This window comes from Lycium barbarum, chromosome 5, assembly GCF_019175385.1.
Source record: "Lycium barbarum isolate Lr01 chromosome 5, ASM1917538v2, whole genome shotgun sequence".
Lineage (NCBI taxonomy): Eukaryota > Viridiplantae > Streptophyta > Magnoliopsida > Solanales > Solanaceae > Lycium > Lycium barbarum.
This window is the reverse complement of record NC_083341.1, coordinates 137,485,947-137,497,878: the sequence shown is the minus strand read 5'-3', so window position 1 is coordinate 137,497,878 and position 11,932 is coordinate 137,485,947. Positions and strand designations below refer to the sequence as shown.

Here is an 11,932-nt window from a genome sequence, read left to right as displayed (position 1 = left end):
TAAAAAATAAAATTTAAGTAAAAGAAAACAATATAATATAGAAGAGAGAGAAGAATATAAAAGGAATATTCTTTTTTAGTGTAAAAAATAGTGCAATGGGTTGGAATTAATATGCACCATTTTGATTTTTGTATCATTTTGATGCAAAAAATAGTGCAATGGTTGGAGATGCCCTTAGGTATCAAGAATTGCCTATCTCCCTAAAATCAAATATAACTATGCTCTGTCACGACAAATCAGAAAAATTAAGACAATTTATTGAATCGATAAATTAATAAAACGAAACTTCATCATACTCTACGACAGTGCTGACGGTATCCTATGAAAAATGCTGACATCAAAGTAATTTAATGATATTCTTACAATGGACAAACAAAATTTAAAAGACAAACAACATGTGCCATAATAATAACTAAAAAATGCATTTTTCTATATTTTAGTTTATCTTAAAGATTAATGTTAGGTTTTAATCTCTTTATTTCAAAATAAGTAGTGTTTTTAGTTTATGCATATCCCTTACGAAAAACTACTCATTTCTGGAAAGTAAGATGTAGTTTTACTTAGTCTCAATAAATACCTTGAAGAAGATGTAGCTAAATTAATAGTCCCTCTGTTCACTTTTACTTGTTCACTTTAATCTTTTCATGCTGTTTAAGAAATAATAAATTAAGTGCATAATTTACCAATGTACCCATATTAATTAGTGCATATTTTTATTTGATTTGAAAAATCATTTGAAGTGAGTAATTAATACTATGGGTAAAACAGGAAAAAATAAATTGTCTTATCTTGATATGCTAAAAGTGACAAGTAAAAGTGAAAAATCTATTTTTGGAATACTGGACAAGTAAAAGTGAACGGAGGGAGTAGCTTTTTGGTTATGTAAAACTCCCTTTATTTAATTAAGGGTAGAATTTAAAGAACATCACTAATGTTTTCTTGATTATGTGAAACACCACTTATTTTGAAATAAAATCAGGTAAAAATATCACTTATTTTGAAATGGAAGGAGTGGACCAACAGTAACTAGCCGACCTTTCGTATAATTTCAAAGACACAAAAGTTTAGTCAACTTTAATTAGAGCGGAAATCCACCTAATTAGCAAATGAATTCATTAATATCATGGTCATCGAATGCATGGAAGTTCATCAGTCGATGTTACCCAGAAGAATAGGATACATTATCCCAGGAAGATAGAATACTATTGATAAAAAAGCTGCCACGACAAACAAATTGGAAACTGTTATAAAATAAAAACTATAAAGTAAATATACGGAAGAAATATATAGAGAGATATATGATTTTTATTGCTAATCCAATTCTCTACATATGACCACTATTTATAGAGGAAAATATATGCTTAATGGCTAAGTCATCTAAGATAACATGGCTAAGTAACTTAATGGAATGACTAAGCTATTTAAGATAACATGGCTAAGTAATCTTAATGGACAAACAAACTCGTAACACTCCCCCTTGGATGTCCATTAATTAAATGATGTGCCTCGTTAAAACCTTATTAGGAAAAACCCTGTGGGAAAAAGCCTCAATAAAGGAAAAAGAGTACACATATCTAGTAATACGCTTTGAGAGCTACCTCATTAAAAACCTTACCAAGAAAACCCAACGGGACAAAACTTGGTTAAGGAAAAAAGAGTACAACGCGTATTTCACTCCCCCTGACGAAGACCAAGATTCAGATGTCGGAGCCTTCGCATTCCAATCTTGAATATCATCTTCTCAAGAGTTGAAGTTGGCAAAGATTTGGTGAACAAATCTGCAGGATTGTCACTTGAACAGATTTGTTGCACATCAATATCACCATTCTTCTGGAGATCATGTGTGAAAAATAACTTTGGTGAAATGTGCTTCGTTCTATCTCCTTTTATGAAACCTCCTTTTAATTGAGCTATGGATGCAGCATTATCTTCATATAATACTGTGGGTATTTTTGTATCACACTTCAAGCCACATCTTTCTCTGATGAAATGTATCACTGATCTCAATCACACACATTCTCTACTTGCTTTATGAATAGCGATTATCTCAGCATGATTTGAAGAAGTAGCAACAATGGACTGCTTTGTCTATCACCATGATATAGCAGTACCTTCGCATGTAAACAGATAGCCCGTTTAAGATCGAGCTTTATGTGGATCAGATAAATAACCTGCATCGGCATAACCAACTAGATCTGTACTACTATTGTTAGCATAAAACAGACCCATATCGCTAGTTCCTTTCAGATATCGCAATATATGCTTAGTCCCGTTCCAATGCCTCTGTGTAGGAGAAGAGCTATATCTTGCTAGCAAATTAACAGAAAACGCTATGTCAGGTCTTGTAGCATTAGCAAGATACATAAGTGCACCTATTGCACTAAGATATGGTACTTCAGGACCAAGTAGCTCTTCGTTTTCTTCCCGAGGTCGGAACGGATCTTTGCTCACTTCAAGCGAGCGAACAACCATAGGAGTACTTAAAGGATGCGCATTGTCCATGTAAAACCGTTTTTAAAACTTTCTCAGTATAGGCAGATTGATGGATAAAGATCCCTTTTGCGAAATGTTCAATTTGCAGACCAAGACAGAGTTTTGTCTTTCCGAGATCTTTCATCTCAAATTCTTCCTTCAAATATTCAATCGCCTTTTGGAGCTCTTCTGGAGTTCCAATGAGATTTATGTCATCAACATAAACAACAAGTATAATGAACCCTGATTTTGTTTTCTTAATAAAAACACATGGACAAATGGCATCATTTATATATCCTTCATTTATCAAGTACTCACTTAGGCGATTATACCATATGCGCCTGATTTTTTTAAACCATATAATGATCTTTGTAATCTGATTGAATACATTTCCCGAGACTTTAAACCAAATGCTTCAGGCATTTTATATCCTTCAGGAATTTTCATATAAATTTCATTATCAAGTGAGCCATAAAGATAAGATGTAACCACATCCATCAGATGTATTTCAAGGGTTTCATAGACAGCTAAACCGATGAGGTATCGAAATGTTATAGCATCCATAACTGGTGAATACGTTTCCTCATAGTCGACGCCGGGTCTTTGAGAGAATCCTTGTGCAACAAGGCGTGCTTTGTATCACACAATTTCATTTCTCTCATTTCTTTACCGTACAAAGACCCATTTGTGGCCAACTGGTTTTACACCATTAGGCGTTTGGACTACAGGTCTAAAAACCTCACGTTTAGCAAGTGAATTCAATTCTGATTTAATTGCTTCTTGCCATTTTGGCCAATCATATCTTCGTCGACATTCTTCGACAGATTGAGGTTCCTGATCCTCACTGCCTTTCATAATATTTAGTGCAACATTATATGCAAAAACACTATTCACCACAATTTTCGATCTATTCAAGTTGCCCTCATCACCAGTAAAACTTAATGATAGTTCTTTACTCACTGGAGTCTCGGGTTTGCTGATTTCTTCAGGAATACCAGGATTAATCAGATCTTGAATCTCTTCATGAGATCCTTTCATAGTGTCATTCTGATCATTGTTTGTATTTCTTTTTCTAGGATTTTTATCCTTGGAGCCCAATGGCCTACCACGCTTCAGGCATGGATGAGATTCAGAGGCTATGACACTAATAGATTGTCCCTTTGGAACATCAATTCGAATAGGCACATTCTCTGCAGGGATATGCGACTTAGTTATTCTTTTCAAATCAGTAAATCCGTCTGGCATTTGATTTGCTATTTTCTGCAAGTGGATGATCTTCTAGATCTCCTGCTCACATATAGGGGCACGTGGATCAAAATGAGATAGTGATGGAACTCTCCACGCAATTTCTCTTTTGATTTCTTTTCTCTCTCCCCCTAATTGTGGAAAATTTGTTTCATCAAATCGACAATCTGCAAATCGGACAGTGAATAAATCTCCCGTCAATGGCTCAAGATAGCGAATAATGGAGGGTGATTCAAACCCAATATATATTCCTAACCTTCTTTGGGGGCCCATTTTAGTGCGCTGTGGTGGTGCTACAGGCACATATACAGCACAGCCAAAGATTCGGAGATGAGCAATATTTGGTTCATGACCAAATACTAATTGTGACGAGGAGTATTTATTATAATGAGTCGGTCTAAGACGAATAAGAGATGCTGCATGTAAGATAGCATGACCCCAGACGGTTGTAGGCAACCGTGTTTTCATAAGTAATGGTCTTGCTATCAATTATAAACGCTTAATAAATGACTCAGCAAGGCCATTTTGGGTATGAACATGTGCTACAGGATGTTCAACCTTTATCCCAACTAATAAACAATAATCATCAAAAGCTTGGGATGTAAATTCTCCAGCATTATCAAGACGTATAGCCTTTATAGGATAATCTGGGAACTGTGCCCTTAAGCGTATTATTTGTGCGAATAATTTCGCAAACGCCAGGTTGCGAGACGATATGAGGCACACATGAGACCATCTCGAAGACGCATCTATTAGAACCATAAAATATCTGAATGACCCACAAGATGGGTGAATAGGTCCACATATATCCCCATGTATACGCTCTAGAAAAACAGGGGATTCAACGTCAACTTTCATTGGTGATGGCCTGGTTATCAATTTGCCCTGATGACAAGCGACACATGAAAATTCACTACTTTCAAGAATCTTCAGGTTCTTAAGTGGATGCCCATTTGAATTTTCAATAATTCGTCTCATCATTATTGATCCAGGATGACCCATTTGGTCATGCCAAAGCACAAAAGTTCCTGAATCGTTAAACTTCTGGTTTACGATTGAGTGCGCTTCAATTGTACTAATTTCTGCATAGTACAGGCCAGAAGACAAAGTTGGTAATTTCTCCAAAACATATTTCTGGCCGGAGACATTCTTTGTAATAATAAGATATTCATCATTTGTTTCATTTAATATCTCGACGTGATACCCATTACGGTGGATATCTTTGAAACTCAACAAGTTTCTTGGGGATCTAGAAGAGAATAATGCATCTTCTATAACAAGTTTCGTCCCCTTAGGTAGAAATATAGTAGCTCTTTCGGAGCCTTCAATTAATTTCGAATTGCCAGAAATTGTATTAATATTTTCCCTTTTTCTACGCAAGTGAGAAAAGTATTTCTCATCTTTGAATATAGCATGCATTGTTCCACTATCAATCACACAAATATCTTCATGATTGGTCATTGATCCAAATAATATTTGAGGATTTTCCATATATTCTTCAAAACGAAAGAATAGACAAAGTAAACATCGAAGTAGATATTATGATTAGACAAAGTATTACACACACTTTATTACATATATTACTATTAAACAAAGCATTACACACACTTTATTTACATAACTATGGAAACATAACCACATTAGCTAATACAAACGACATGTATGAAATATCTAAGTTATTACAGATCCATCACCGACCAGATGATCTATTTTCCCTTCAGGGAGTTCAAAGAAATCTGCCACATCTAGATGTTTGGGCTCAACATTATCTTCAGAAATAAAATTTGCTTCGGCATCCTTTTCTGCCTTTTTAAGGGAGGCTTGATACAGCTCAACTAGGTGCTTTGGCGTACGACAGGTACGTGACCAGTGCCCTTTTCCTCCACATCGGAAGCATTTATTTTCTGAATTTTTCTTTTGCACAGCTTCATGCTTTTCATCCTTCCTTTTACACTGCTGGTGGTGAAGAGTATTATTTGGTGCAAGACGAGAATCATGATTAAAATTCCTTCCTCGATCACGCCTGTTCCCTAGTCCACTCTCCTATTCGAACATTACACGAGACAAAATTTACAAAATTAAACAAATGAAACAAAGGCTTTATTTTTATATTACAAAGAAAGGATTTGCTATCAACAAGGTTATGATAAGATGGATAGAATCCCCTCGATCAAGAGATTTGCATTTAAGATTTAAGTTTTATGGGTTCAATATTTAAGATTTTTAATATCGAATCTATTATATCTTTAAAATTATGAGTCCATATCTAATATTAATTTATGCTCCACGTCAAAAGTACTGAGTTCCAGCAATCACCGATACTCCACATCTGCCTCTTCCTTTCATCCTTAACCCTTAGGTTCGAGCCCTAGGTATGTCAGAAATTTTGATAGCTAGGTAGCACTTTCTACATTAATGGACCTTACGGAGGGCGAATTTGAATTAGTCGGACTCCAATGTTGTTATTGAACATTTGGCAGAGCAAAAAAAAAAAAAAAGAAAGAAAGAAAGGATTTTCATCTAAGGGTGTGTGACATAGTGGTCAATGAAGTGCACCGAGAACCATGAACTCTCAGGTTCAATTTCAGCAGAGACAAAAACACTAGGTGATTTCTCTCCATTTGTCCAAGCTTTGGTGAATAGAGTCGCCCGGTACTTATGTTGGTGGGAGGTAATAAGTACCCTGTGAAATTAGTCGACCTAGACACAGTTGGATGCGCACAAGCTGGGACATGCACCACGCTTATAAAAAAAGAAAAAGAAAAAGAAAAAGAGAGGATTTGCTGACCGAAAACCTTTTTGCGTCACGTTATCACAAGATGAAATTACAACATGTGAGATGTTAGGCTGTAACATCGGTAGCAGTTTGAGCAACTTGCACCTTCCTCTTATGAAATTAATTTTTCAGCTCTATAAAGGCATAGTTACACTGCGAAGCATGATTATTTGTACACATTATATATTAATTGGCTTTGTTAGTCTCTTTCTCAATAATCTCAAAAGAAATGGACGATCTTGCTCTTATCTTTTCTCATCATAAGACTACCACCACTTCAAGAAAACGACTTCACGAAGATGATGAAAAGGCAGATGCTAATTTGGCTTGCTTAATTTCATCCAGCAACTCACAACAATATTCAGCCATATCCAATATTAACCATCAGAATAATTTCGAAACTTTCTTAATCCCAAAGGCTGAGCCAAATACTATAAGTTTCTCACAGATTAATGAGAATATTAATATTGGTGCACAATTTGGAGGAAGAAGGACCGGAGAGCAAGCACAAGAACATTTGTTAGCTGAAAGAAAAAGACGACGAAAGATAACTAAGTTATTCGTCTCTTTGGCCTCTCTCCTTCCTGGCCTCAACAAGGTACTTCATTTATTTTTTTGGTTTGTATTTGAAATTAATTTACAATTACTTCATATTTGCACCGGGATATAGCCTATTTAAGAGGAAAATGCTCCCTATAAAAAAATTTCCCGTTACAAAACCCGTGTAGAGCCCATTTAAGAGGTTTAACCGTCTTGCAAATCCTCAATCTTATGGGCAATTTGCACGATTGTCCTTCGTTGGGGGTGGTCTTTAGTTTTTGCCCCTCAAATTGTTGGTCTTTAATTTTTATCCTTCGTCTAAAATACCCCTAGGGTTTGGGTTCGAACCCCGGGCTTAGTCATAAAAATAAAAAAAAATCGCAAGGCAAGAGTTTGCAAAAAGTTTTACCTTATGCGGCAAACTTTGCCTTAAGGAAAAGTTCTGCCTTATGAGCAGACTTTTAGTTATGACTTAAGGCAAAGTTAGCCGCATAAGGCAGAACCTTTTGCAAAGCCTTGCCTTGTGATTTTTTTTTTTTTATTGAGCGGAGATTTGAACCCAAAACCTCATGATATTTTCGGCCACCTTTTCAAGCGAAGGGCAAAACTTAAAGACTAGAAATTTGAGGGGCAAAAATTAAAGACCTCCCCAAAAGAAAGGCAATCCGCACAAAAAAAAATGCAATGTTATTGAAACTTTATTTTTTTTTGAAGAGTTCAATTCTTTGCATTGATCAGGTAAGATATATCTATTAAATGAGGTCAATTATAAGGTAGATAAATTTCTATATTAAGTACTAAGGAGTAACTAATTACCTAGTAAAATGGTAATTAACTTACTACTAGTTTTGAGAACTCCAGGGTTAAGTTAGATGGTTTTGAATATAAATAATTAGTTAATTGGGCCGTGTTTCGTGCGGCTAAATATACAATTTTTGTAAATCAGTTCATATAAAATAGTATATATATATATATATTCTCAGGCTGGACGACACCAAAGCTGATTAATTTTACTTGAAATGTGTAAGGACTGTTTAAACTAGGGGATAGGGAAAGCCCTAAATATTTGGAGTTGTATTTAAACACTCTTGAAAACTATTATATAGCAATGAAAAATCCTTTTTCTAGAAATTCAACTTTCGAATTAAAGATTTTTTTTTTGTCCCTGTAATCAAGAAGAAAGCTAATGTTTTGAAATTGTATAAACCTTCCAAATTCTTAACTATATTGGTGCTTTACTTTCGTATTCATCACAGTCCATTTACGCTTTGATGTCAAGCTTTCGCCAAGGAAAAGAAATAAGAATGTTTAGACAGTACGAATTAACATATAAATTGAGAGAAGGTGAAGAGGAAAAAGAAGATAGAAGGATAAAAGATTAACAAAGCACGAACTTAGTTGTAGAACCTTGCGATGCATCATATGCATATATAATAGAAGTTACCGATATAACAATCGCAACAAGAAAGATAAGCCTCAACCATCAGAGTGAGAAGATATTTTAGAAGATCAACCTGAATTGGAATGTAACAAAGTAAATCATGTGGCAAACATATTAAACATAAATACCTTAAAATGAACCCTAGATTACACGATTTAATGGGAATTAGAAGAGAAATTACAAAACCATGGTCGTGAGTCCCTTTGAACCACTTCAAGCGCCATAAGCAGAGACGACCGTCCGCAAGTAATAAATACAATTCGGCTCGTTGGGTTGAAGGATACGATTCTGGACGTCCATATTCATTTGATCCAAGCAAGACAGAGTTGGGGAGAAGAAAGAGTTACGAAACATCTGATTATTGTCCTAGCAGTTATTGTGGGCTTAGAACAGAAGCCACCTTTGGAGTCAGAAGTAAAATAGTAACCGATTTAGAGGAAGTAGAAGGGAGGCGTTGTAACACGAGGAAGTAGAGACTGCTGGCCAAAATTAGAGGAAGAGACGCAATTATTAGGATTATTAAACGTATTTTTTCTGTGTTTTTTACTAAGAACCGCTAGCGGAAAAGCCAGGAATTACAGGGAAAAAGATAAATAAGTGTTCTGGACAATGAGGCATGCCACGTAAGAGGGCCTATGTCCTGCAATTATATATATATATATATATATATATATAGAGAGAGAGAGAGAGAGAGAGAGAGAGAGAGAGAGAGAGAGAGAGAGAGAGAGGAGATTGTTATGTAACATGTAGTGCATAAAATATTATTTCATTCAGACCAACATTTTGGCTCAGGCCGTATATGTGTTAAGAAATTCACTTAATAAGTATAAATAACAGACTCTGAACGGTGCGATAGAATGCCAAACTCGAATCCATAATATTTAAATTCTGAATTCGGACGTGTAGTTTAAATATAACATTACTAAAAACAAGGTGGAGTAAACATGTTAAAATTATTACTCCTACTCTATAGATGGACAAGGCATCAATTCTTGAAGGAGCAACCACTCTCATTACACAACTTCGTGAAAGGGCAGAAACAATGCAACATCATCATTTGGAGGCCAAAACAAACAATGAGAAAAAAGAAACTCCTCCGGTGAAGGCACGAAATTATGAACATGAATCTTCCATTGACATGATGAGTACTTTCCCAGAAGTTGAAGTAAGAAGTATAGAAGATGAGTTGCTGATTACAATATACTGCAAAAAGCAACAAACTGCAGGAAATATAGATGAAATATTAAGTGTGATTCACAAGCTTCATCTGACTATCAAGAGCAGCAATTTCATTCCATTTGGCAGCACAGCAATGCATATTACAGTTGTTGCTCAGGTTTGATTTCCTCCTCCTCTTTTAGGGGAGTAAATTTGATTATTATAATTATTAATTTGCATAATTGATACCTCTTATTAAGGGCGGGGAATGTTATCCATTTGGTTACTTTTTTTTTTTAACTAATGATTATACTCTATTCGTCCTAGTCATTCGCTATTAAACAAAAAAGGAAATTTCTAAAGGAAACTTTTGACGGAGTCCAGTGTTGAATCGTTAGAAACATTATATTTCCGAGGAATTTTCTTTCGGAAATTATTTATCAACGAGCCAATTTCTGACGGAAAGTAGGAAATTTACTTTGTTTGGTAGTGATTTGAAAATTGACACCATTTATCTGGATTAAATATAAATAATTAATGGACTTTGAACTATACAAAGTTTTTAGATGTAAAGAATGACATTATTAGTTGAATGGTACACATTTTTTGAACCTTCAAAGAGACCGAGAGAGCATATATGTTGTAGCATTGGCTTGAATAATCAACTTTTTCTTCTCTTAAACTTTTGGTCTAATTCTACCTCTGCTGTTAGGAAGTCTAGTTTTTGGTGTTGACCACTGATAAGACTATAATCCAACGGTAATTTAAGTCATATTCAAAAGTTGTAGGGAGATAGTGTATTTTTTCTCAAAAATTTTAAACACCCGTCGTATGTTAATTTTTTGTTAATGACAAATACGTAACAAGTTGTTAAAGGTGAATTTGTGATTATACTGACATAGTATTGGTACTATTTGGTAGAATACTATTTTCTCCACTTTCAAGTTTTGGGTGTCGATAGAGCAACCATAAAGGCAACTTTAATTTTTTAATTATCATTATCAACTAAAAGGCACAAAAGCATATTTGAGAAAGCTGCTTTTAATTATCACCAGCCACTGCTTTTAATTAAAAAACATACCAAAGTACCGGATCAAACATTATCCATCAAATAAAAAGAAAAGGGGGGAGAGGATTACACATGCCAATTATTGAGAAAACACATGTCAAGAAAATTAAGACCATTAAGGGTGCGTTTGATACATAGAATAACATTTTTTTGAAAAATAAGTGATTGTCTTATTTATTTCCGATATTTGAAAAGTAAGCAAAAAATATTGTCTTAAGAGTATTTATATGTAATGAAAACATTTGGACGGTATGGTGGGGGTCGGACAATGAGCTTGAATGTCACTTATGAAACTTTTTTTCCCTAATCTGTGATTTTTAAGAAACTTATTTTCCAAAATATTTTGATCAACTAAATATCAATTTGATTTTTTTTTTAATTAAAAAAAATGTTTTCCTCCGAACTGAATACACCCTAAGTGATGCATCACATGCTTACTCATTGATAGGCAACATCTTTAAAAAGCAAGATTAATTAAAGTTCTGGCTTTTCTAGTTAATTGCATTAATAAGCTACATATATACGCATTGAGTGATAGCTCACGTTGGTGAGAAAAAAAGGGAACATTTTAAAACATATGAATTGCACGGGACATTACTCGGTTTAATGTACGTATTCCATTTGTTATGCTTACGTTTTTATTTTCTATTTTATTATTTTGCAGATGAATAACGAGTTCTGTGAGACAACAACAAATTATCTAGCGGATAGATTACGACAATCAATACTCAAAATGTGAAAGTTGTTCAAGGCAAGCTAGCCATGAACTGTAATATAGAAATTGTAGTAATCAATGTGAATATTAATAATTGAATAGTTTGCGTTTGCTATTGTTGGTTGATCGCATAAAATATTTTACATACGGTCTATAATAAATCATGCATATAATCTGTAAGTTGGATAAAGAATTATTTTCAAAACAATTCTTGGCATATATTTATATAAAAGTTTTATCCATTCAAAAGAATTTTACCAAATTATTTTTACCTGCTGTATTAGGTAATTTGAACTAAGATAACTTAAGAAAAAATTCTTTAAAACAATTCCAAAAGAGAGTCTGCACTTGATAATTTTGGGACTGTCAAAAACAATTAGATGAGAAGCAGAACTAAACATCTGCTGCTCAAGTTCAACTATTAATGCTTAAGACTACCTAGGATTTCATTGATCTCCTGATTCAAAGACCAGCATTTTTTCATTAGAGGAATATAAGAAAACTAGTATATTTTTA

General features: G+C 34.3%; 1 protein-coding gene across 1 annotated transcript; it reads left to right on the top strand.

Moving 5' to 3' along the window:
- The first annotated feature begins 6,683 nt into the window (after positions 1-6,683).
- On the top strand, positions 6,684-11,527 carry LOC132642802 (transcription factor bHLH18-like). The gene is made up of 3 exons (XM_060359834.1): positions 6,684-7,091; positions 9,448-9,810; positions 11,366-11,527. Exons 1-3 carry the CDS (start codon positions 6,723-6,725, stop codon positions 11,438-11,440), a joined length of 807 nt encoding a protein of 268 aa, XP_060215817.1. The 5' UTR covers positions 6,684-6,722; the 3' UTR covers positions 11,441-11,527.
- Positions 11,528-11,932: the final 405 nt, after the last annotated feature.

What these genes read in the sequence shown, in the direction of transcription:
- LOC132642802 (XM_060359834.1), top strand. Translation starts at nt 6,723, where the DNA reads ATGGACGATCTTGCTCTTATCTTTTCTCATCATAAGACTACCACCACT. An exon ending in TCCTTCCTGGCCTCAACAAG is followed by an intron (nt 7,092 to 9,447) that starts GTACTTCATTTA and finishes CCTACTCTATAG; the next exon opens with ATGGACAAGGCATCAATTCT. An exon ending in ATATTACAGTTGTTGCTCAG is followed by an intron (nt 9,811 to 11,365) that starts GTTTGATTTCCT and finishes ATTATTTTGCAG; the next exon opens with ATGAATAACGAGTTCTGTGA.